The 26,924-nt window shown below is 35.7% G+C and overlaps 1 protein-coding gene across 4 annotated transcripts in view; it reads right to left on the reverse strand.

Annotated features, from left to right (window-relative positions):
- Positions 1 to 24,311: 24,311 nt before the first annotated feature.
- The window catches only part of CEP120 (centrosomal protein 120), a 34,670-nt gene continuing 32,057 nt past the window's right edge, over positions 24,312 to 26,924 (reverse strand). For all 4 annotated transcript variants that reach the window (XM_087715847.1, XM_087715848.1, XM_087715846.1 and 1 more), the window contains 2 exons: positions 25,530 to 25,675; positions 24,312 to 24,935 (listed from right to left, as the gene is read on the reverse strand). In XM_087715847.1, the coding sequence (XP_087571973.1) occupies positions 24,698 to 24,935; positions 25,530 to 25,675 (384 nt within the window). In that variant the 3' untranslated portion in view covers positions 24,312 to 24,697. The remainder of the gene's footprint in view (positions 24,936 to 25,529; positions 25,676 to 26,924) is intronic.

Genomic DNA, 26,924 nt, shown 5'->3' on the forward strand with positions numbered 1-26,924 from the left:
TATTATTACATTCTTGGCCTGGGCTGTGTTACAGACCTTTTAATTTTTATGTGCTAAGGTTTGATCGTTCACCCATAAAGTATAATAAAGTTACACTTTAAATATTTACTTGAGAATGAATTACAAGAACAAAACACTGAAATAATATACTGCTACATACTTAACACCAAAGATGTATATTGAAATAACTTGGAGACAAATTGAAACATGATTTATGGGATTATTTTGTCACAGCTACCACATCTGGGTTGGAAACACCCCCCCTGCCCCCACTACTGCTAGATGAAGCTGTACTTTGTAATGTCTGTATTACTGTGGATCATCGCCATTAACATAGGGGGAGGGGAATATAAAAACGTGGACTGCAGTGTAAAGGTTGAAAAGGTTGAACTCCCTTCTAGTACTGATGATGTTATCTAGTTTGGCAATGAAATGTTTGCAAGAAATCCAGGTTCAGAGAGCATCAAGGACTCCATTGTTCAACCTTGAGCTGCAAATTTTCTCTTCTATCAGTAGGATGAATAGGCTTGTGGGCACACATTTAACATGATTCTTTATTGTTGCAGGTTTATTTTTAATTGGAGAAGCATTGGTTGTTAGAAATGGTATTCCTCCCGACAGTTCTTTCTTTACTTTTTCCTTTTAAGTTTACTGTAATGGCCACTCTATTTTCAGGGAATTGTTACATAAAAATTGCAGGGCATCTAAATTAATGACAGTGATTAGAAGATATACCAGGGCCCACAAAAATGGCTTTGGGAACAATAGGGAGCCCCGATGCCACAATTTACTTAACTCTTCTTGTTTATCGTCCTTTTATTAACTTTCTTGCAAGGCAGTGTAGTTGTTAAATGGTAAGAAGAGCTTTTACACAGGAAAACTAATCAGAGTGGGGAGAAATGTGTTACCCATTCATTTTCTACACTCCATATGGAAATACTGGATATTTAAATGCAACTTTACGTTCAGGAAGTAAAAATTTAACGTGGGAGAAAGTGGTGGTTAGCAGCCTCAATAGTGTAGCTCAAATTTTGTATCAATTCAAAACCAAACCAAAGGGCTTAGAACAAATTAATATGAAGGAAGATAGCAAATATGGGGATTCTAAATGTGTTTTCTTTATTGCAAAGTAACACCAATTTGTAACCTAGGCAACCTAGGCTGTACAGTACAAAAAAGATGAACAATACAAGAGTACATCTACACCTCAGGGTTGAACTGTGGAGTTCTTGGAGCTCTCTGAAGCTTGATTGTGTGCTTCTAGGTAACATAATAATTGCAAACAAAGTAGGGAAGGAAGAAGAAATAGAATCTGGGAATGTTGCAAGTGTTAACTGAAAGCAACTTTCTCTTTTACTTATTTTAATATGGAACACAACCATATTGAGCATCTGTATGCTATATAAATACAATGGAAAATAATTTGTTTGTTTGTTTTCCATCATCATATGAAGTGATTTTGTTTCTGGGTGTTTTCCATCATCATATGAAGTGATTTTGTTTCTGGGTGATCTCAGCTATTTGGAGACTCTACCTAATTTTTAAGCCATTTCGCTGGTTTCCTACTGCCTAGGATCCTCTGTTAGTTTCTATTGCTGTCCAGAAGGCCAATGGTCTCCCAGAGGCTGCTGAATTATGATCCTCATCATCTCTTCTCATTGATCATGTTAGGTAGGAGTTTTAGGAATTATAATTCAGTAATGACTGAAGGATCAACAATTCTATATATCTGTCTTGTGGATCTCTCTCTCTCTCTCTCTCTCTCATACACACACACACACACACACACACACACACACACACACACACACACAGACGCAGAGTAGCAGCAGGAGCAGTTGGATGATTCTTAAGTGATAGTTTTCTACAGAATAATGGAAAGTTATAATGGATTTACCCTGTTAGTGAACATTCAGCAGAGACAGTTACCAGTCTGAGCAAGTCTCTCAGCAGCAAAACAGACACACCTCAAAAAGTGCAGATAGTTCTGATAAGGCACCCTGTCTGATGGGTATGCATGGGGAAGGAGGGTTTAAAGAAATTCCAGGTGGCAACCATAGTTGTATGATTGTAGCCGCAATCTTGACTTTTTTGACACCCTTTTTGGTTGCCTCTGGGTCCTGAGCTACATATCAATAAGAAAGAAGCTCAGCTAATAGAGTCATATGTGGGGCAACTTTCTCCCACTGAGACCTAGAATTCAAACTCTGAATTCAATTCAAATTATAAAACTCTGTATGTAATTTACAGATGAAAAATGATGAGAAAATATTGTTCATCTTGCCTCTATTTCTGTGCTGATACAGCAGTGACACCTCTTGCTTCATTCCCTCTCGTCTGTTGTGCTTACCATGTTGTGGTTTTTTAAATCTTTTACTAATTTTATTGTAATTTTTTTGTTTATTATGAGCACCCAGAGTCAGTGAGAGTCAGGCTGCATACAAGTGTGAGAAATAGTAAAGTAATAAATAAATTATTGTTGCTGGTATGTTTATTTTTGCAGGGTCTGCATGATCTTCTTTCTCTGTTGCATAAAACAGCTTGGTGATTTTTATAGGACAAAGATTAGAATTTCCTTCCCAGGAAGTTCATGTGTAGGCAGAGATCTTTTCACATCACTACCGAAGTCACAAAAGACAGGCAGGAAAGGACATGGAGATAAACAAATTAAACCAGTGCCTTAGTTGCTTATAGTAGTTTGCAAAAAGGTGTCTTCAAGTCAGCAGTGACTCCAATTTACTGCCTAAATAGGTCCCTGCAGGGTTTTTTTTCCCTGGAAAGTTTTCAGAAGTGGTTTGTCATTACCTCTTTCCAAGGACTGAAAAAAAGGGACTGGCCCAAGGTCACCCAGCTGACTGTGCCTAAGATGGGACTAGAACTCCCACTTTTTCAGTTTGTAGCCTGGTGCCTTAACCATTGTATCAAATTGGCTGTCTGTAACACAATAACCTGCTTTACAATTAACCTTTATGGAGCATAGAGTCATCAATAATGCAGCTGCTTTAAAAAGCTGCAGATCAATGCTATTTGAACATCCTCACATGTTCTAAACAACATTTTAGCTCTGAATCGGAAGTGCTGTGCAGCTTTACTTGAAGTACACCCATCAGCAGCCATTTAAGGAGAATCCAAGTGCTACTTTTCACAATTAAAACATACTTATACAGCATTGTACAGTATAAACAGGAATGACTTAATCAATCCATTAATTGTGTACATCTCCAAGAATAATACAAGAAACTCTTTTGGCTATAGGGCAGCAGAGATGGGGAAGACTATGGCGAATAATGAATCTAATAAGACCCATTGTCCTTTAGCATACACTGCAGGCTTGTAGGTAGAAGGCAACTCTGACAGAAAATTCTCAATAAAACTGGCCTTTAGATCTGATCCTTCAGGACTCTTTTTAGATAGTGAGGATGGATCCTTGGTTTGAGGAGCTTTGCACTTTGCTAAATCCGGTCATTTAAATTTTTACATTTGTTATGGAACAAATTTCCAATAACTGATGCAACTATTGCAACTACATCTAGTGTAGTGCAGTAGTTGAAGTATTGTACAGAGAGTGGACACACTGAGTTTCAAGTCCCAATTTGACTATTCAGTTCATTGGGTGATATTGTGTCTGCTCGGTTCATCAAGGTTTGTCACATATCACATGATGCTATAAACTATGGTTGACAAACCAGAATGACTAGATCCACATAAACAAAGCAATTTCTTTTAGCTTAGTGATATGTTGAAACCCTGAACTGTCTATCTCAGTTCAGTCAAAAGCATAGGGCTGTGTTGAAAGATAAAACGAAGCTGCCTTAAGCTGCCAAAGGAAAGGAGATATAAAACAAAGAAAACATTGACTGAGAAAGGAACTTGTGTAGAAGACACACTGAGAAAATAAAATCAAGGGTGAAATCAATTGCTCCATTAGTTCTAAGCAGAATTCTTACAGACAGCTTTCAAAATCTAGTGACTTTGCCCACCCCCTCTGAACACTGACCTAATAAACAGCAAGAATGGAAACTATAAAGGCAATTAGTAAGCAGAAATATGTCTCATATTTCTACCTGTTGTTCATTTAGGGGTTAAATTGCTTTAAAGGTTAAAGGAGCCATGCACACTTGCTCTCTAAAAGAGTCCCAAAGCAGCCTATCAATCTAATTTATTTTAGATGCTGCTTTCCTGCCTGGTGTTGCATATTATGAATATATTAGTCTGATGTCATCTTGACTTAACATGCATGAATTGCTAGCTGTCCCCTTAGATTTTCTGCAGTGTGAACTTCACATTGTGAGGTGAGCAAATGGAAGGAACAAACTGGCAAAAAATACTTATATTTTCCAGATTATTCATTAATATTTCCAACACATAGAATTATGGATGGCCAAAGGAATGTAGATTTATCCTAATCTGAGATTCTGAAATGCTTTTCTTCGAGAAAGTGTGATTTGGATATTTGGGGTTGAAGGATGAAGGCCATGAAAAATAGTCTTCCCAGGTAGATAGCCAACATAATTAAAGACTACAGCATTTGACAGAATATATACATAGATTATTTCAGTGTTCTATAATTAATACATTTAACTTAGCACATAGTTTTCAACAAAACTGTGCTTAAACTATAAATCTTGGTTATTTTTCTTTAAAGTCAAAGCTTCAGCTTTCATTTGTTCCATTTTAGTTTGCTTGAGTTGTTCAAGGCTTGAGGAATGCTTTGGAAAATGTGAGCATCCCAGAAGACGCTGACTCACCAAATGTATCTTTTAACACAGCAGAAACCAAAAGAACCCTCTAGTTGTGATAAAGCATCTCATATAGTTGGACATCGAAAAAATGCACTCTTGACAAGTCCCACATAAAATTATATAGCCAGTCACATTAAGGGTCTACTTCTAAAACTTTGTGATTAAACTATTTAAGAAAATAGAAATAGTGAAATAGACCTTTTCACAGTTAAGTCAGTCTGATTAAGACAATCCATTCAAAGAAAGACTAATGATTTGCAGAACAAATTATTTTTGTGGTAACACAGTACTTATGTTAGCAGCTCTACGTTGCCCACAGCAAAGGTTCCTCTAAGACTTATTGATGAATAAAAACTAAGCAGAAATTGGATGTACCTATTTTGAAAAGAAGAAGATAGATGTATCAGTGATTACTGGCCCGATATAAATATGGCACTTTAATTCATAATATTGTATAATACATCTAATGGCCTTTTTTTGGGCGGGGGACAGGGTTATAAGGAGATGGGATGTTTGAATCTGTACCACATTAACATGCTTAAAGTTCTTCTTCATTGTGGGACCTGTGGAAATAAGGCCCAGAGCCCTCCCTTGCACTCTTGAAATAGTCCACAATAGAAAGTGTCCTCAAATACTGTATAATAGTATGGTATGCTGAAGTGGTGGGTTTCCATTTTTTTACTACCAGTTCGCTCGGGTGTGTGCACACGCTCTGTCGCACAACACTTCTTCACAGGAGCATGTGCAGAAGCATCTAGGTAGATTGGTGGAGCCTCCTGTTGCCGCTGCTACTACCAGTTCACCCAACCAGGCCGAACCGGGAGCAACCCACTACTGGTATGCTGGTTTAACAGCTGCGGACAGAAAGGCACTACAGAGAGTGATGAATTGACATAAGAAACCATTGGTTGCCCTTTAACACCACTGGATGACATCAGCAGGTCCAGCTGTTTCAGCAGATACTTAGGGATGATTCACACCCTAGCCAGTGTCTCTTTTCACTTTTACCATTGGGCAGAAGACATTGAAGTATACCCAGCTGGACAAACAGGTTTAAAAATAGCTTCTACCCATGGGCTGTCAGACTCCTAAACACAATTATAATCACTCCACATACATATGGAAAGGTATGACCAGCCCGCCCCCCCGCAAAATTACTTGTATAAGGATTATTTTCTACTATATACTATTCATCTTGTCTTGTATTTTCTGTTATGTATTGCACCAGTAGAGGCTAAACCAATTTTGTTGTATACATGTTGTACAATGACAATGTGTCCTTAAAATCCATAATGTAGAGCCTTACATTATGTTTTATCATATTGGTTTAAATTAAACCACCTAAGTGAACAATACTCATGAAATAGAATTCACAATACATTTATATTCCAAAGTACTAATAATATCATCAACAAGAGCACTAGTACTTAAATACTGCTTCATAGTACTTTACAGTCCTTTCTAAGCGGTTTATAGACAAAGCATATTTTCTCTAGCAAAGTGGGTAATAATTTTATAGACTGTCATGCCAGGAAGCCATATTTTGCATTTGGGCCTTCTGGCCTGCCACTTTTAATGCTGTTGAAAATGGGAGGGGGGTTATATGGCGTATGGGAGATACAGTATATAGTCAAAATAATATTCCTTTCTCAGAGAGTCAAGGACATCTTGCCCTGAACCTGGAAGGGTATGGCTGGGAGGCATCTCCAGTTGAGACGATGCTTGATTGGGCCATGTGATGAACATGTGGGTGCTGGGCAGGGATTTGAACTTTCATTTGGGTGGGGACAATCTGGAAGCTTTTAGATTCAGGTTTTTCCAGATGTGCCAATATGACATCTCTAATAAAATGGAACTTTGAAGAACTTCAAGCCTCAGAATCTTCTTTCATTGAGGTTGTTACTTGGATCCCTGACATTGAACTCAAGAGGATGTAAGGCTGTGTCAATCTTGAGATGGTCAGGATCGAACTCCTGACAGTGAGCAGTGAGTTAATCTGCAATACTGCACTCTAACCACTGCACCATTATGACTGTTGAGAAAACATATTCATTAATTTGGAATATAGTTGGACAATCTCATAGACAGTTGAATACATTTATCTGGGAAATTTTTTATATTATTAATTATTCCCCTGCAGTAGGCTTTGACTTCTATCCTTTTTTGATGTTGAAAATGTAAGATTTTCTTGCTGTAGGAGTTGTCGTGATTTTTAACTTGGATGGCTGGATAAGTGTGAATGATCAAGAGGAATCACTGTGGCTTCATTCCATTTGAATTTGCTCATTTTCTACTGCTATTAACTGAATTGCTAAAAGGTGGAAAAGTTGTTCAGTGATGGAAGGTCTGCTTTGGAGAGGTTCCTTACAGTCTAAGCCAGTGTTTTTCAACCTTTTTTGTGCAAAGGCACACTTTTTTCATGAAAAAAAATCATGAGGCACACCACCATTAGAAAATGTTAAAAAAATTTAACTCTGTGCCTATATTGACTATATATAAAGTAATTTTCCCACGGCACACTAGTGTGCCGTGGCACAGTGGTTGAAAAACACTGGTCTAAGCACTCAGGAACTGTTGTGCCTTAAAATGATATTGGGTTTTTTTTTATATTTCTGCAAATGTATAAAAATCAGAAGATTCTGATATTTAGAAGACACCAAGATCTGATTCTGCTGTGAAATCCAATTGTATTGATTTTATTTACATTAACTCTCCTGCCATTCATTTTTAGTACTATATTTATATGTTTATCAACTTAAAGTTGAATTCTGATTTATTGATTGATTTAACCTGCCTAGAGGGTTCTAATAACAAGGATTGCCAGTAGATTAATTTGAGAGCAATAAAACGTGCTTGTTCACATAATGGCTGCTATGGTGGGAATGGATGTAGAAGTTCAGGTATTAGCAGAAGTTTGAATATGGTAAGGAAAGGCACACACTGCAACCCATACGCATCTCTAGATATCACAGATCCTCCTGCCAAAGTGTTTCTTCCTGCATTTGAGCCTTTTAGTGTGTGTGTGTGTGTGTGTGTTCCAGCATAACTCTGGAACGCCTCAAACAATTTCAATCAAACTTGGTACACAGATGATTTACCCTCTGGAAAAAAATATTGTGGGGGTAAGACATCCCTAAAATATTTTGGGGTGTATGTTCTGTTAAGATACAGCTTGTTGTTCCTAAAAATGACTTCTACTGTACTGCTGTAAAATGGCTTCTACTGTGCAGCACAGTGGAGTTGCCATGGTAATAGCTTTACAGTAATCCACAAGGGGATCCTTCTGGTAAGGGGGAAAATCCAACATTAGAAATTATGTTTGGTCCAGATATTTTCCCCCTATAAATAAACACAGGGCCAACGCTGGGTTATCAGCTACTTGAATATAGAACTCAGGTCACCTTTAATATGCCCAGTACATGCTGTGTGAACTGAGCTTTGGTCTCTTCCAGAATAATAAAGTTTAATATAGCAGTAGATAGCAATAGCAGTAGACTTATATACCGCTTCATAGGCCTTTCAGGCCTCTCTAAGCGGTTTACAGAGAGTCAGCATATTGCCCCCAACAATCTGGGTCCTCATTTTACCCACCTCGGAAGGATGGAAGGCTGAGTCAACCCTGAGCCGGTGAGATTTGAACCGCTGACCTGCTGATCTAGCAGTAGCCTGCAGTGCTGCATTTAACCACTGCGCCACCTTGGCTCATAAAACTAAAACTATATACCTTCTCGTGCTCCTTCACTGTTTAGTCATGCTGGCCACATGACCACAGAGACATCTTTGGACAATGCTGGCTCTTTGGCTTTGAAACGGAGATGAGCACCACCCCCTAGAATCTAGAACAACTAGCACGCATGTGTGAGGGGAACTTACCTTCTTTTGAATTTGTATGGAGATGAAAACTGGTGCAGCAGATCCAGAGAACAGAAAGGAGTTGCTCAGAGATGAAAAGTGGGGGACATTTACATAGGAATGTTTATATCACAAAGTTTTACAAATATCCAGTAAATTAAAGACAGTAATAACCAGAGCACAACTATATTTTAATGCCACTGCTCATATAGAAATATTTCCCTGACTCAACAGTATTTTTTTAATGGAAATAAAACACTCTTGCAAAATCACATGTTCTGCCACCAGCACTGAATTAATGCAGTAGCTCCAGTGCTAAAACTCTGCTTCATTTTAACCATAAAGCCAATCAGTTGTCTTTTACATAATGCAGGAAATTCAGTATATTTACCTGTATTCTACCATTTTTAATTGATTTTTTCCCTTAAAGGTATTTTTTATCCTCTCACTTTTTTTTTCTTTCAGTCTGATTAACAATCATAGCATGATCTCATCAGGTTTAGACAGGTATTGATGGGCTTCAGTATCATGAGGCTAATAAAGAGTGTTATCCACTATTTCCAAGTGACACATAATAACTCCCTTATGAAAGATACAGAAGACAGAGTATAATATACAGTAAATGCCCTTCTAGTAACTCTGGCATTACTGAACTCGCAGCCAAACATGAGTGCTTGCATTAATGCATTTAAAGGGAGCTAAAAGTTTTTGTAAAGGAGGAAGGGCTTAGAAAAAGATAGAATTTTTTTTGCTGCACAGCTGAGTCTTCATTATAGCATTTGGGTTCCCCTGCACATACACACCCTTTCTACTAAAAAAAAAGTTGCTATGCAGGTTCTGGAACATCTAATTGGAAACTAAACAGAAACTTAATACAGTTCTTGCACTTAGTTATAAGGTTATTTTTCTTCCTTGTATATTGTTCATCTGAACAAAGAGTCTGAGGCAATATGCAAAGGTTGTACTCATGTCAGTCAAAAGGCTATGAACATCTAACAGGACATCCTTAGAAGACCTTGATGGATTTTGTTTAGTGTAAATAATTATGGCCCCTGTGACAAGTGAAAAGAAATGGGAGTAATAGCAAACTCTTCAATTGCCACTTTCTACCCTAACTTAGGAGGATGGTTTATTTTAGAGAAACAAACATTACTTGTTTCTTGATGGAATATATAGCAATTGTGTTACAGGGCTACTTGGATGGGGTGTATGTGTACATATAGGAATGGGCTATTATAGTAGAGGAACCCGCCCGTTACCTATAATCTGGGAGATCGATAGTAGTAACAATGGTAATTGTAGCCCAACAGTCTTTTTAAAAAAATCCAAGTGTCCATGTAAGTGGCATTGAGTAGTGGATATTCAATGGGAAAAGTGGAATAAATCATATCCTTCATTCTGAATCTAGTTGCTTACAACATTGGTATTCAGTGAAAGCAGAGGTGGTAATTCAACGGGTTCTGACCAGTTCTGGAGAACCGGTAGTGGTTTTGCATAGTTTGGACAACCGGTAAATATCATCTTTGACTGGCCCCACCCTATCTATTCTCTGTCTCCCGAGTCCCAGCTGATCGGGAGGGAGTGGGGATTTTGCAGGATCCTTCCCCTGGAGTGGGGAGGAAATGGAGATTTTGCAGTATCCTTCCCCTGCCCCGCCCACCAAGCCATGCCCATCAAGCCACACCATGCCCACCAAGCCATGCCCACAGAACCGGTAGTAAAAAAAATTGAATCCCACCACTGAGTGTAAGTATGCTGTATGCTGATGTCCATACAGTAAAAACATTTTTCCTTGACCTGTTGTAGATGCTAATGATTCACAAAGCAATCCACAGGAGATGATACAGCAGTACAGATGTGGGATTCTGTAAAATGGCTTCCGGTGACATATCAGAACATTGAACATTTTTCCCATATATTTTGACAGAAGTGAAATACCAGTACTTACACACCATGGGAAAACCATTTGTACGTTACCAGTACACATGGCAGTTGTCAAAAAATGATTGGTCATGTTGGCCACGATTTGTGGGCCACTTCATTAATCTAAGACAGTGAACTTTAGACATAGACTATCTGAACTTGCCGTAATACATATTATAAAATCTATACCTCTCATTATTGTTAATGGCAGAAGTGAGAAATTGAAATAAAGGATCCAATGTAAATCTTATGAAATTCTATCTTCAGAAGGGAAAAAAGCCATCTAATTCCTGATTCACTCTTCTGACCTAATCCATAATAACTCTCTTCCTGGGAATCTTCAGAATATGAAGTTCTTTCTCTCACGCACATACTTTTCAGATCGTAAAAATCTTTTTTTTTTTCCTGGAGTGTTTTTCTGAGATATCCAAAGCATGATGAATTTATCCAAGCTCTGGAACAAAATAGTACATTTATTTAGGTTGCAACCAATGCATGTTCGCCCGCTTTCATGATGAAACCAAAGGCATTCCAGCATTTGTATACATTAGAAACAAAGCTGCCTGTGATGAGCTGTCCTCTTTCTAGCCAAACATTTCAGTGCCTATCACAAATACTTCTTAAGCGATTAACTTGAGGGAGTGTATGTTGTTTGTCATTTGAATTGTACTGGATGCACTGTGTAAAATTTCACCAGTATATAATTGCTGATCTTGGTCACGTACCAGAAAACATTGTAAATGCAAGGATGGAAGAAAAACTTGAGTCACCAGGCACCATTTTCAATTTCCTGCTGGCATTATCCTGCTCTATTGGGATAATTATCCATACCTCTTCCTTCTTTAGATTTCTTGGATCTTCACTTAAAGTTCCTTGTTCTTGTTCTTTGAGATCATAGCAAAGCTCCCACAGTTTATCACAGTTTATTACAGTTTTGTACATTCAGGATTGCATTTATCATGATATTTTTAAACACCCTAATGTATTGCAATATTAGGACTTAGGGAGATTTTTTTGAATTGGGTGCTTTATCTTGGCTCTTTACCTGATGCAATTTAGCAAACTCAGATATTTGGTCATAGAAAGATATCTGATGGAGGGAGGGAATGAAAATAAGAATGAAAGAAGGAAGGCAAGAAAGCCGAAATCTTCCTATGCAAATAGTGCTTTGGAGGAAACAAAACTGTCCCTTCTTAAGTGCTGGCATTATCTAAGATATGATATAAATTAAGGTCACTGTAGAAACAGCCTGTGTTAATTTAAGGACTGCTTTAACCCATTTCAACCTTCCTAATCTTCAGGGTTGAAGCTTTTCTTTTGGCTCATCTTTATCTAAGAGTTAGTTACAGCATTAACAACACAAGGGTTGGGGTTCTTTCTTTCTTCTTTTTTTTTGGAGTGCATAGTTAATTGTTGTTAAGCTTAATGGAAGCTTCATCTGCAATTGTTTTGTTAGGCCAGCTAAATAAATATATTGAAGAAATATATTTGGTAAAGCTAGCGGTAGCCCACTATGCTATCAGTTGCAGATTTTACACTCCAGTTTGGCTGAAATATTTTACCAAGTGCTATACTTGGGAAGCCCATTTTCCCTTGAGAAGAAAACAGAAAACAATCCAGCAAGAAACAGACCACCCTCAATAGCATCAGAACTACTAATACATCCTCTTCTAAACATCTAGTGAGACATGGAGACTGTTGAGGTGTAACAGAATTATTTCTTCACAACAACAAAGTAAGACACCTTGCTCAGAATGTCAGGTTTTTCTTTCCTGCACGAGTTTCAATGAGATTACATAGTTGGACGTTTTAAAGGAACATCCGTTAATGATTTGCACAAAATAGATGTAAACAGTTCTCCTATCTCACCAGCCTCTTTTATTGCCATTCCTTAAAAGTAAAACCTGAATTGAGATTAGCATCCTCTGAAGCTTTCCAGACACCATTCTTAAGTCTACTGATAGCTACATGTGTGCTATTCCTGCCTTCTCCAGCACACACATTGCTCAGTTATTTTTCGCTTCCTCTTTGAAAATGTGGTTTCTCAACTAGGTAGTATTTACAATCAAGCTGCACTTGGTAAAAAGAGAAAAAAATGTCCAGAATTTACCATACTTGGTAGGAGTGAACCAGGCTAAGATTTAATAAAGGGCAGCAAGCATTTGTGTGAGGAGAGATTTCTGGGTCAAAAAAGGATTGGAAGGGAAGCTGAATTTCAGATTCAGGCTTGGTGTGTGACCTTATCTGCGTTCCAACTGTAACTTAAAAGCATTAGTACAGAGACAAATGTTATCTACACGGTCTGTGCAAATCAAGCACTGAGCAAATGGACAGAGCCTTTCAGCATAGAATTTAAGGACAGCATAACTTTTATCAATAAACATTGACTACAATTTAGTAGAGGAATGCAGTGGCTCAGTGGCTAAGATGCCGAGCTTGTCGATGAGAAAGGTTGACAGTTTGGCAGTTTGAATCCCTAGTGCTGCGTAATGGAGTGCGCTCCCGTTACTTGTCCCAGCTTCTGCCAACTTAGCAGTTTGAAAGCATGTAAAAATGCAAGTAGAAAAATAGGAACCACCTTTCATGGGAAGGTAACAGCGTTCCATGCACCTTCAGCATTTAGTCATGCCAGCCACATGAGCATGGAGATTTCTTCAGACAGCGCTGGCTCTTCAGCTTTGAAATGGAGATGACCACCGTCCCCTAGAGCTGGGAACAACTAGCACATATGTGCGAAGAGAACCTTTACCTTACAATTTAGTTCCTGCATGTTACTCCAAAAAAAGTCCACCTCCATGATTTATCCAATTAAACCGCCAATGGAATACTTTTTAAAAATTTCATATTAATTTTCATTTCAACTATTAAAATATAGGTGAAACAGAAATATTTTCATTGCTTTACATGAAAACTTCCAGAAGTGGGATGCTGCCTTTTAGAAGTCTTTAAGTCATTTTCCTAACAGCAACATTTTTGGTAAGAAAATACAAGATAGTTAATGAGATTTTAATCCAGAAGCAACTATATAAGGGACAAATTTTAGATTTTAGATACTCATCTATTTATGGCATTATAGAATATTATTGATACCTAAATTTGGTTTGCAAACCAGTGCAATTGACATACCTAATATATAACAAGACTTGAAAAAGAAGTCTATCTTTAATGTAATGGTGAAAAGCAGTGCAAGCCAATGCTGAAATGAATTTCAGTTGCTAGCCAAACCAAAGTCTGCGTATCAAAATAGGAGACTTCTCTGTCTTTTTCTTCCCTTCAGGCCGGAAAGTGCCTTGAGCTAATCCTGCTGAAAACTGTGTCCCAGGGACCAATCCGGGGGTTGCATTTTCATCAGTACAATTGAGAGGTATCCAGATTTGATGCTGTGTAATATTACCTTCATGCCACAGCAATTCATAAGTAGTAGAAATACTACTCACTTTTGACAAGGCAAACTTGTAAGTCTGATTTCAAATGAACTCTGCTGTTGAAATGGGAACCACTGCAAGGCAGTGGTTAATGTGCTCAAATAGAATGAGTAAACATGTGCTTAGCTCCATTATATTATGACATTTATTGTTTAAAAAGTTATGCAGATAAACATATTAGCTATGTTGCTGAAAGTTGGCGAAATGGTAGAATGTATTTTGTCTCTCTGATAAGTTTGCTAATCTGTTATGACTATTATATAATGATTTATTATTTGGGCAGTAAAGTTATTGCTGTTATGTAGTAAACTTAATTATTATCATTTTTGCCTATTTCATCTCATTGGAAGAAGCTACACCTTTAGCTTCTAGAAGGAAACACATATAGTGTAAACAAGAAAATATTGTTGTTAGTTGCGAAGTCGTGCCTGACCCATCACGACTCCATGGACAAGTTCCTCCAGGCCTTTTTGTCCTCTTCCACCCTCTGGAGTCCATCTAAGCTCATGCCTCATGCTAAGAAAATATAAATAACATTAGATTTATTATCCAGTTTAAATTATTTTAGAGTTGCTAATTAAAATAATAAACTAAAGAAGTCTTTTAAAGTTGACATTTCAGTTTTAGAAAACAGCATTATACTCCATGTACGTTTTGAGCTTATAGTGCTGCTTCTGTAGATTCCAGACCAATGTAATTGTGATATTTAAAAGGAACTTTTAAAGTTTGTTTAATCTTTTAAGTTTGTTATTACTGAATTATTGCACTGCTTGATGCTTTGATTCAAGCTATGTTGAATCCATTTAAATGATTTCATTTCTTATAAGCTAATTTTATTACAGTAAAATGGTTTGCATTATGCACTGCTTGCTTCACCGTAGTAGAGTATTTTTTGAAACTCAACAATAGCTAGATAAATGATAGTATGGAGATTTAAATAAACATACATTCATGTTATGTTGCTTGACCAGAATGATTTATAGTCATTTTCTACTTTGTGTTCTGAGCTCTGGACATAAAAGACCAGGGCCTTCTGCTGTTTATCCAAGCCAAATCCCCTGTTTGTTCTGCCTAAGCGGTTTTTGATTCTGTAATATATTGCAGGCTTTAGTTTCAGGGTTTATTCCCTCCAGGAATGGTGGAATTAAATACATTAACTGACATGATAAGGCATGAATGTTGTAGCCTAATAGCCATTACAATAGTTATTATAATAGCAAAAATGGAATGTAAGAAAATTAGTTCAAATTGTTTCCTTAAAATTTATTGATGAGAATGAATGAATATGGAATACAGAATCCTTTTTAATCTCACCGTATCAAATACTCTAAGAAGCTGTAAAGGGGAGAAAAGGTCACAACACTTTTTGAGACTACATAAAACAGTGATGGGTAGTAGCTCCTTGATTTCAAATCTATGAAATCTGTTCTGTAATGGAACAGTTTAATAAATTGTTACACGATCAGTTCAAAGTTTACTTCGCGGTTTATCATTAGGATTTGTGACATTGACACGGATTATAGACAGGGACATCTTGGTAAGGGACAATAACTTGAATTTTCTCTCATGTTTCTTATCTTTAAAAAGTAAGTATATATCTTTTATTGACATATCTGTGTGATACTGTTGCTGGTTGAAAGCTTTGCTCTTTTTTCATATGGTAATGTGTTATTATATTGTGGGTAGCAGGGGTGTCCAACTCAAGGGTGCTTAGATCTGGCCACCTTAGAAACAGCAAAGGACTGGCCTGCCAGTGAAAACGGACCTTGGGGGGTGCGTGCCCCCTTGAGGAAGGAGGGCTGGGTTGAGCTGTGGGGTCCCAGTGTCCTGGGAGCTCGGGGGGCCAGGCTGGACATTTGCCCTCCGCTGCTTAGGGCTCTGGACAGCCTGTGCCACCATCCAGGGGTCCATGTGGCCTGAGAGGGATGGCAAGGCTCCTCTGGAGGACAAGAGTTTGGCACTCTACCTGGTCTCGCTTTTCTCTGCTGGAGACAATGGATTCCCCCAGTCCCACCTTGGCCACCACAGGTGCCCCTGACACGAGTGATATCGAGCTTCTCACATCTTCCGACCACACCTACCCCAGCTACGCCCCCACCCTCCCCTGAGGTCAAACACAACCCTGATATGGCCCTCAATGAAATAGAGTTTGACATCCCTGATGTATAGTTTGAAAACCTTTTCAGTCTTCATTAGTAATAATATCTATTAGAACGGACCACATTCCAGTAGGATGGTATAACTCTTGTAAATACTATATAATGTAAAATAACATCTGTATTTCTTTGCCCCAAGTGCTTAATGGAAAGCAGGCTGCATCCACGATTTTGATAGATTCTATATCAGTTCCTGCAACCACTAAGCACCAGAACCTTGATAGATCCTAAAGCTAATACACTGTATAAAGTCATCTAAAGTGCAAATGTCAATAAATTCAGTTCCTGATAGAAGATTTGAAGCCAAGAATAGTATCTGGCTACCCATGCCTGATAAAGTCCAAAATAGGGCAAAACTGGCCATATAGCTGATCTCCTGATGGTCAACTACTACTAATAGTGATGATGATCCTTTGCCTCCTGATCTGCGTTAGCCATGATGAGTTTCTACTTTGGTATTTTTGTTGAGAGTGAACTATACATTACTTTAAACAATTAATTGACATTGTTGCTTCATTGGCTTATTGGTGGGGCAGAGCAGGTTGCATACATTTGAGACAATTGGAAGGAGATGACCCTGTGCATACATTTCTCTCTCTTGGATCATGAATTGGGGAGTATGAAAGTTATTTGTGTGGGTTTAGGGGCATGTTATAGAATGTCAGAAATTAAAATGGACATGCCATTCACAATGTTACGACTATTTTACCAACCTGACTTTGTAAACTGTGGATTTGTAAACTTTGTAAAATGTGGCTTCTATTATCTGCTAATAACAAAATGAGAAACAGGTAAGATAAATAACTTCAATATTTATTCTTTCTGCCTATGTAAAATATGTAGTAAATATGTAGTTATATGTATACTGTTTAATATAGTAGTGGTTATTATTTTGGGTTTTTAATATTAAGTTGTCTCAGGCATTACTACTTAACAGAGCTCCCTTCACTCCACCCACAATAACTGCCTATCCTTCCCTAGCAATTGCAGATTTGTATATATTTGTTTGCTTTATCAGGTCAGAAACATCTTTCATAGAAAAACTAAATACCAGCCATTGTGTCATTTGTTAAATATCTAGGCCAGGGAAAGGCAACTTTCCCAGGATTGGGGGCAGGAACTCACTTTTCTGACCACACTTGACATCACTGGGTGTAGATGAGCCTGGGATAGGTCAGAGGTCAACTTGTTTCTATTCCCACCTTGGAAAAGTCTCTGGAACTGTTCACCAACATTCAGATCATGGGCTGTATGAGAGTGAATTAAAGTTGGATATTTGTTCCAGAAGCCTCCAGCTTCTCTGTCCTCCTGCCACAACAACAAAAGTCAAACCAAAGTTGCATAGCCCCAAATCAGTAGTTTTATCACTGAATTTCAGCCACACAATTTTGGGATGTAAACGGGTTATATATAGCCAATAGGTTTCTCCTACCAATAAGAAGAGCAATGTTGGTCCATTCAAACATCCAATGTCCTCAGTATTTTGGAATAATCCCTTCTCAGAATATTTAGAAAAAAATAAGTCTATATTTCAGTACAAAACAAAGGTCCGCAACATCTGTGGATACTAAATTCATTTAGAAATTGTAACTAGATCCATAAAACAATAAGCTTGATAGGAATGGAAAACCTATATAACCTTTTCTCTATTTAGAATTAGAGAGTTATATAATGAAAAACTGAAACATGAAAGAACATTAGGGATCATTTTTATCTAAGTTTATCACAATAAATTCCTGCTAAAATGACCATATTACTTCAGTAAGAAAAAGCTGCTGAAGCTTTAAAAATAAATAAAGCTACCCCACACATTTTTGACCATTTTTCCAAATAAAAGTATTTATTTGGTTCTGTTCAGAAGGTAAAAGCTTTGTTTTTCCCACAAAGGAATGTCAAGAGTCAGTGAATGTGAAGAAAGTGGAAAAGTACTAACGTGTAAGTTCAGTGAGATAATTTGTGGCCTCAGAGTCAAAATTATGATTTTTTTCATGTGGATGAAGAGGAGAGAAAAGCATGTGCTTGTTCCAAATTTATGTGGCATGAAAATGTGATATACAGTATATAAAAATAATTTCAAAACCTTTTTTCAAATTTAACTGGACCCTTAATCCATTTATAACTTTTAGAACTAAAGTCTTAATTAGCTTTTTCCTGTTTATTCTTTTTTATTTTAGTTGTTAAGCTTGTAATTAAAATTTTATTTCATAAGGTTTCAAGGCAGACTCGCCTAGTACTTTCTGACTGATGACTATTCCCTTGTCCCCCATATTTAAAATCCATGCAAACTGTTGCTGTTTGTAGTTATTTCATGAGAAGCAACTGTCCGGAGCACTTGTGGGCTATCTCCCATCCTTTCTTTGTATGGAGAAGTTTGAAAAGCCAGTCTACCATTGGTTCTTCATTCTCTGCTGCAGTTGTCAGCTCCACTTTTCATGGAGCTGTCTTCAGTCCACCATTTCTTCCTCCAGAAGCCCAATCACATATTTTCTAAGTGGAAGTAAGGAGTACTGAATTCAGATAGATCTGATGTCAGTGTGACACTGCTTTGTGGAGAGGAGCACAGCTAAAAGACAGAAGTTGCATATACATGCTTGCCTTCACACTTCAGTGTGGCTCAATTTTTTCGTTCATATGGTTATATTCCCAGCAATATTACTTGCAAATCATATCCATATTTTTATCCTCATTTCCACTCTCATCTAATCCTTTTTCAGTTAAGTTGATGTAGCTTTTCCTTTCTCTTTTCTCATCCCTTTCCTTTCCTTACATAGCTTAGTTTTATTTAAAGGCAGATATAATCATCTTCTTTGTTTTCATTGTACTGGATATGTTTTTATATAACCATTGAGTTAGATGACTTATGCATTTGATTTACATATATAAACCCTTAAATTGTAGTAGTTTCTTTTACCTAGTTCTCATAATCCATCTTTTCTGCTAATCATTATTTATTAACTTTTATTTTTAATTGTAAATAATAATGTAATTAATATAACAACCATACCTATAGTTTATTCTTTGAAAGATTCTCCCTCTTATAGGTCTGATTATATTAACAGTATATTAGGGAATTACCCTTGAGAGATTGTCCAAGTCCTTACATGTATCCTCATGTTGGAATGGGAGTCTTACAGAAATAAGTACATGCTATGGTCAAATGATTGTGCTTTAAATTTTATTGCATAGAATTGTTGATCAGATAATCAGCCTATCATTAAGTTTCCTAAAATATAAGCCTTTTTTAATAAACTTATAGAAGCTATTAAACATTTATATTTTGCACATTAGATTCTGGAAAAACAGTGAACACTAGAAACAGAAACAAATTGAGATACAACTATGTTCCTAGCTGAAGATCTGGCCACAAACATATTAAGCAATCCTTGTACAACCCAAACCCCAAATAAGCATAAATAGGGAATAAAACTTTAATCAATTTCTGTTTAATGGTATATAGTTAAGACATGAGAATTCCATAGTTGCTAGTAGACTAAAATGTTGAGAATTGTCTTAGCAGAAGTCAATAGCAAGTCACTTCCATAAAAGTACAATGACAATTATCCTGGATATGTTTTTAAGAGTTATATTTAACTCATTTCTATTATTTTAAGCAATAAATTTAGTTTCTTTTGGCCAGCGGAAGAGACCCTGTTGGTATATATATTCCATCTTCTCATCTCTGAAACTTCCCTTAATTACAAATTGGCTCCAGAGAGTTGGAAAGCTGATGGTGAGTTAGTATGTTCACACAATATTGGGTATCCCTAATAGTTTTGGAATCTGAAATGGTAAACATTATTCTATCCAAAGGAAATGTAAGTTTTCTGCTTCAGTTAGAAATAAGACAAGTGAAATTTGAATAATAGATGTCATCACTTCACAGAATACACAAAAGAAGTCAAAATTCTCCTGCTCAGCCTTTCAAAACATGCCTTTTTTTTCTGGAGTCAAATTAGTTTGAATGCCTTCACTGTTTGAGATGTTTGTTCCAATATGATTATTTAGTAAAATTAAACATTGCCACCAAACAAAGGTATTCTCAGGATGCGTATGCTGGATTCAAATATTTGACATATATCAACATTGCCATACTGGTGACATAGGTCAAAGCACTAATTTTTATGTATGTATGTATGTATATAAATTATACATACATATATACATATACATAATTATATATATAATTATAATTTATATATATATATATATACATACATATAATTATATATATAATTATAATTTATATATATATATAGATACACACACACACACACATACATACACACACACACACACACATATATATACATACATACATACACTGTATATATTCAAATTAATATAATTATTTCAAATGAAAAAGAAAATAATATAAATTAGTGGGCACAACTTTTCCAGAAATGTTATTTATGGCTGCTTTTTTAGTCCTTTATCATGATGAATGATATATTTCGTTCTAAAAGACTAATTGCAAATATTTCTGTATTAGCTCAAATTCAATTACTCAGTCTTAAAGCCTCTGTAGAGCTGTTATACATTTATACATCATAAAGACAGTAAATTATTTCTCTCTATATTAGGCTTTCAGAGCGTATTTCTTTTCTTTTCTTTTTTGTTCTAGATGCCAAATATCCGACCACCTCTCCACCAGAGAGTTCATATCTGGAGAGCCAACATCTGTAAAAACATTTCTAATGAAAACAGAAATGCAACCCTCCAGAGAAGTAAATGAAATAAGATCTAAGCATATGGAGCCATCATTTTCTAGGTTTTCCTGGAACAATAGCATGTTTGGCACTTCCCATTCTAAAGATAGTTCATGATTATTTTGAAATAGCAGTAGCAAAATAAAATGAAGTATACATTATTTTGCCTGTGGTGTCTTCTGCTAGGGAATAGGCATTATTTGATACAACATGCATAATCAAATAATTATACTTTAAGCAGGAGTTTCTTATTGACTATCCCAGAATACATTTCTTTTCTAAAAATAAATTCTATTGCCTCTATTTACACTATTTAATTTTTCTTAGTATTTATCTATGTGTAGCTGTTAACAATGAAGGTGGAAAAAGTGAATCAGATAATGCTAATAAATTAAGTGCTGTTTTGCTGTTTGGAATGAAAATCAAGTCAATAAAGGACACAAAGCAATTTTATAAATAATAAGAACATATTCATAAATACTTATTGTTTCATTAGAGACTTTTTGCTTGCTTCTGTTTAATTTCGTCCCATTTTTAAGACGACTACCTAGACAAGTCCCTTCAGTTTTGACAAGGTTTTTCAGAGGTGGTTTGCCCTTGCCTCCTTACTAGGACTGAGAGAAAGTTACTAGGCCAAGGTCAAACAGCTGGCTTTGTACTTAAGGTGGACTAGAACTCATGGTCTCCTGGTTTCCATCATGATGCCTTAACCACTACACCAAACCGGCTCTCCTACAGATTATTAGGAAGTGTCGAAGTTGAATGTTGCAAGTGTTAAATAATGTTCCATCCTGCACATATAGGGATCTCTTCCACACCAAAGAAAAATTTACAATGGAACCAAATATATCCATATTCATCACCTGGTTTGTGGAGAAAAATTGGAAACCAATAGACACTAGCCCACTTTCTCTTGTGATAACTGACTTGGTTAAACTTGATTTGCTATCCAATTCCTTGTGAAAAGGCATCTTTGGAACTGCAAAGCATCAAGTGCTGCATAAGCTTCACAGATATACTTAAGAAGATACTTAGAAAGTATAATGGACTCTACTTGGGTATTTTTATCTTTAAAGGAATGTATGTGAAATAATATTTAATGCTATTTTAAAAGGAGTTAGATAACACGTATTTCAAGGTTTATGTTGAATTCATGCTCACCAAACCTTAAAATACATTTTAGATTGAAAAAATAGCCTTTATTTAATGTTAAGGCCCCCTCTAGTGTTAGAGAGTTAGTTGCAAACTCAATATTTGATTTACATTTTAGACCTATACAATATAACTGCACAAAACATAAAAGAATATTTCAGGTTTATTGGCATTTTCTTTTATGACATGTTAGCAATGCAATAAATTAAATTATTTACAAATTATAATTGCTCACTGTTGCATTATTTAAATTCTAGGATAATAATTATGGAAGTGATTTATTGCAAATATATCACATATAGCAGTAAACTGTTCAACATTACAAAATCTTTAAATGCAAATGGCACAGTTAAAGAAAATTAACTGAAGATTTCCCCCCCCCTTTCAGTCCTTTAAAAGAATAATCAGCAAAAATGTGGTTACTTAAAATGAATTATAGCGTGACTAGATTTACAATGTAAATATATTTTTAAATACCTTTTAAAATCCTTAATATAAACAAAGCCACAAATATGGTAAGATATATGGTTTTCAGTGTAGAAGTGAGATTTGAAGTGTAATGAAAATATTCTAACAGAATATGTGTGGCAAATACAAATGTATTTTGTCTCAAAATGTGGAAAAATTGAGTTCCTTTCACCACCAGTATGTAGTAGATGATTTTTTTTACTAAAATTATGACCAATTTTTGAAGTAAACTTTCACATTACTTTCATACATTCAATATTGAATATAAAATATTTTAAGTTTACAAAAATAATAATTTGTCATCAGAAAAAAACCCATTGTTCATATTACAACATTTAAAGTCACAAATCTTTAAATTATTTTGAATTCCTCATTAGATAAGAAACTGGAAAAGAAAAAGGGGCTATTATTGAAGACACACTGCCCAGTGTTAAAGTGATATTTTCCCATTTTCTTTCTACCCATATCACATTCAGAATTCCATCACTTCTGGCATCATCCTGACTAAGGCTATACTGCAGTCTCAGTTATTTTAAACTATGGATGTAAAATAAAAGATAAACTAAGTTCCTTATTAATTAGTGAGAGGAAAAATGCCTTGTGAATGTTTTCACTTGTATGCACAAAGAAATGGTGAGGGCAGGCAACATTCAGACTAGTATCTATGAAAGAATTAAGATGTAGATTCCCATCCAAACCACAGAATAAAGCAATCCCATACTTCACATGCACATTTGACACTCCATCCATAACAAGCACTGAGCATATTGCTGAGAATTATGCATCACCAAAGTTTATATGGCTAACTCAGGCAGAAACAAATGGCATGATATGATTTTAAGTCCAAAATCAATTCTGTGTTGAAACTTTTCTCCATTGTTACTTTTTACCTTTTTACCTGGTGATAAATATATTATTATTAATTTTGTATGTTGCCCAACTTTCAATGACTCTGGGCATCGCACAACAATCAAGCAGGAATATCAATAAAATATAAATAAAACATGGCAATGACACGATAATGTAAAATTTAGGATTAGAGTATCTATGTGTAAATTAAATCCAACATATGGATAATTATACTGTTGAATTAACCATTTTATTTTCCATTTGTTTTTTGTTTTTTCTTTTAAATTTTGAGGAGGGAAGAGGAAGGGTCGTTCTCGTTCATCTCCGGTTCATCTCCAATTTTAAGCATAGAACCATAGCTTGCTATGTTGGATTATTTATATCACAAAATCTTACACATGTAAAATCACTGTGTAATGAGATGCATGCATAGTAATATCCAAACAAATGCGTCCTTGTTTAGTGTTGGATTGGACAACTGATATGGGCAGTAGCTTCCAGATATACAGATAACCCCACAATTCCATATATAAATTTTAATATATGGATGAAAATAATATTGGTGTAAGGAAAACATTAATCTATTCTGACAACTATTTGATATGCAGTGTTTATAAATGATGTGATATTAAGTAATCCATCTCCTTTTACAGATCAGAGAAATGCACTTACAAACTTGGCCATCCGCTACCAAATTTTCCAAATACTCTTCCACCATTTACTTTAGTACAAATATGGACCAGATAAATCAGGTGCCATTGCTTGATGGATCTTAACTGAATTGTGATTAATACAGAAAACTGAGATCAACATAACTTGGTTAGGATCCAGCTACTTGTCAGTAAGAATTGTGCTTTTCAACCTAAATAAGGGCTTATTCATACAACCTATTGTTAAACAACCAATCATCTGAATAAGTATAGTAGTTTGTTTAAAGCAAAATCTGTGGTATGAAGAAAAGTATTAAATGTCAAGGTGCGATGTAATCTCAATTTTGCTTAAAAGTTACTACAAATTACTGTAGGAAATTTTCCTAAATGCAGTTTTATTAAAATGGCATTTTATTATAAATATTAAGTATAAATGTATTAAAAAATCAGACATGTAATAAAATAAGCAAGCAAAAAATTCTGACAAGAAATACTTCCACTGTGTAAATAAAAGCTTTTGCAATACTGACCAATTGACATAAATAAATAGGTTAAAAATAATAAAATAATTGAAGTAGTCAATGCTTCTTCTCATTTCTCAAAAGTAGTGTAGTGATGTTTTAATACAGCAGTAAGTCTTGGAAGACAGAAGAGTATATACACAAATCCTTCAAAATCTGATTCAATCTACCATTTGCTGAAACTTGAATTTTGGAAGTAAAAAAAGCACACACACACACACATATATATATATGACCAATTCTCTGAGTCCTGCTACTTGCTTCTATTTCTTTTTATAAGCACTTCACTGATTTGACGATCAAGCTCACTTACGATGTGATCTTCATGATTATAAACACCTGTTCTCAACAAGGTATCCCTCTCCTCTATTAGACGTGCAAGGTAGTCATCCAAAGCTTCGTCTCCTTTCCCAGAGTGAGCATTTTGCAATTGGACTCCCAACAACTCTTGGCCATCTTGTGATTTTTTCTTGTCTTCTTCTTGTTTCAATCTAACAGGAAAAATTACACTGAGTTATACGCTACATCCTGCTCTTTTGCTTTTCAAAGCCAGCTTTCTATTGAAATTAGTTGAAGTGAAAAGAAACAGACACTATTATCTAATTAGAAGAGTCTCAATGCAAATTTTATTGCATAATTCCTCTGCTGGAAGACACAAGTGCTTTTCTCAAGTGTACAAATTTGAGTGATCTTGATTAAGAATTAAAGAGTTTGAAAACATTCAAAAATATATAGTTTAAAAGTACTGGAAGTACTTAGCCATTTAAAATAGCAAGTGTTATGCTCACGAGACATGTGAGAACTATTAATATGTCTTTTTATCTAGCAAAAAGGTTTGCTTAGAACAGAGGTAAAAAAAAATCTTGCTGTATTATTTGCTACAGTCAAGATAAAAAACTAGGTCTGGTGGCCTTTGGCATAGATTTCCTATAAAACAAGGTTGCTACATTTTATAAATGGGCAAATATTACCTAAGGGACAAAAAGCTGTGTTCTTTTACAGGACTGACAGCCAATTAAATTTGACTTAGCTGAACCTTCACCTATTCAGCAGCAGAAGTAAAAATCCAGCAAATGGTACAATACCTGTTCAGTTCATTTCTGATATCCTCTAGCTCTTGCCGTTGTGTCTTCCCTAATTCTTTCTCTTCTGCTGCAAGGTACCGAAGTCTCATGTGTTCAAGTTCTTGCTGCTGCTTTTTAAGACGGGCCATAGCATTCTCTTGCTCACGCTAAGGAAAAGCCAACTACATTTAATTTTACAGAAATACTTCTACCGTATTTGACAGCTTATATTATTTAATCAGGAACTTGTGCTTGCAAGTGAGATAGGAAATTCTTTGCAAGCATAATAAAAGCTACGATCTACATTTGTATGTAAAGAGTTGAAACCATTTACATGAGTTACATACAGAAATAGGGATACCATAGAAAGAGACTTAAAATCCATGTAATTGTACATTTCTTCCTTTTAATTATTTATTAAAAGGTAGAGAACTGACAATTTAATTAATTTCTAGGGCTACCCACTAGTAGTTGTAGTTTCACTTAATGACAAGTATTATTCAATGACCAAAATACTCTTTCCAATTGCAGTCACAACATGAGGACTAATTGTATTGGAATAAAAGTTTGATTAAATTGTTGATACTCTACTAAAATTCTCATGTCTGCAAACTTTTAACTCATGCATCATACGGCAAAATATTCTACCAAGATACCTTGAAATGAGCTATCTTACACAGTGTGTCCAAAATCCCATGACTCCTGTGGAACTCACATATGGCATTTTTTATTTTTAAAAAATCATGATATAAAATTATTATAAAGCATTTTATGACATAAGGTAAAGTGTCATAAAACATTTCAATGGCCAATTCCGATGTTTGAAGGTGTAAGTGTTCAACTTTCAAGGTAGATATCTCTCTGAATATTTAAGAACTTTTCAAGTACATTAGAAAGCCTCTCACTGTTGAAGGCACTGGGGAATCTGGTAAGGAAATGTCTCTGAAATGATACAACAGGTCATGTGTTGCCTGGTACACAACACACACACTTTGGCTGCAAATTTATGGATACATTAATAGGAACAAATTCCATTGAACTCAATAGGATTTAGTGCTGAATAGTTTTGCATTGCTGAAGCCACTGCAAAAGTATCTGGTTTTGGATTAAAAACATGTGTTGCTGGTCTTCTTTCTTTCAATAATCCAAACAAAAATTTTGTTTTTTTGAATCTGAGATATTATGTCTGCTCAAAGCTTGAATAAGCCAAATACAAATTGTCTGCCCTGTAAGCCCTTATAAGGACTAAAATAATTTTCTTAGTAAGCATGTGATACATGATATTAGGCACATGCTATATTCTTGTTAAAACAGCAAAAGTAATTAGCCAGCTTTCAACTTTAGAATTCTACATGTCTGATAGGACTGTAGGATCCAAATCATTCTAAACTTCCCAGACTGTGTCTGAAGTAGATG

This window comes from Thamnophis sirtalis, unplaced genomic scaffold (assembly GCF_051295495.1).
Source record: "Thamnophis sirtalis isolate CommonGarterSnake01/CBP01778 unplaced genomic scaffold, rThaSir2_p1.2 scaffold_5, whole genome shotgun sequence".
NCBI classification, from domain to species: Eukaryota; Metazoa; Chordata; class Lepidosauria; order Squamata; family Natricidae; genus Thamnophis; species Thamnophis sirtalis.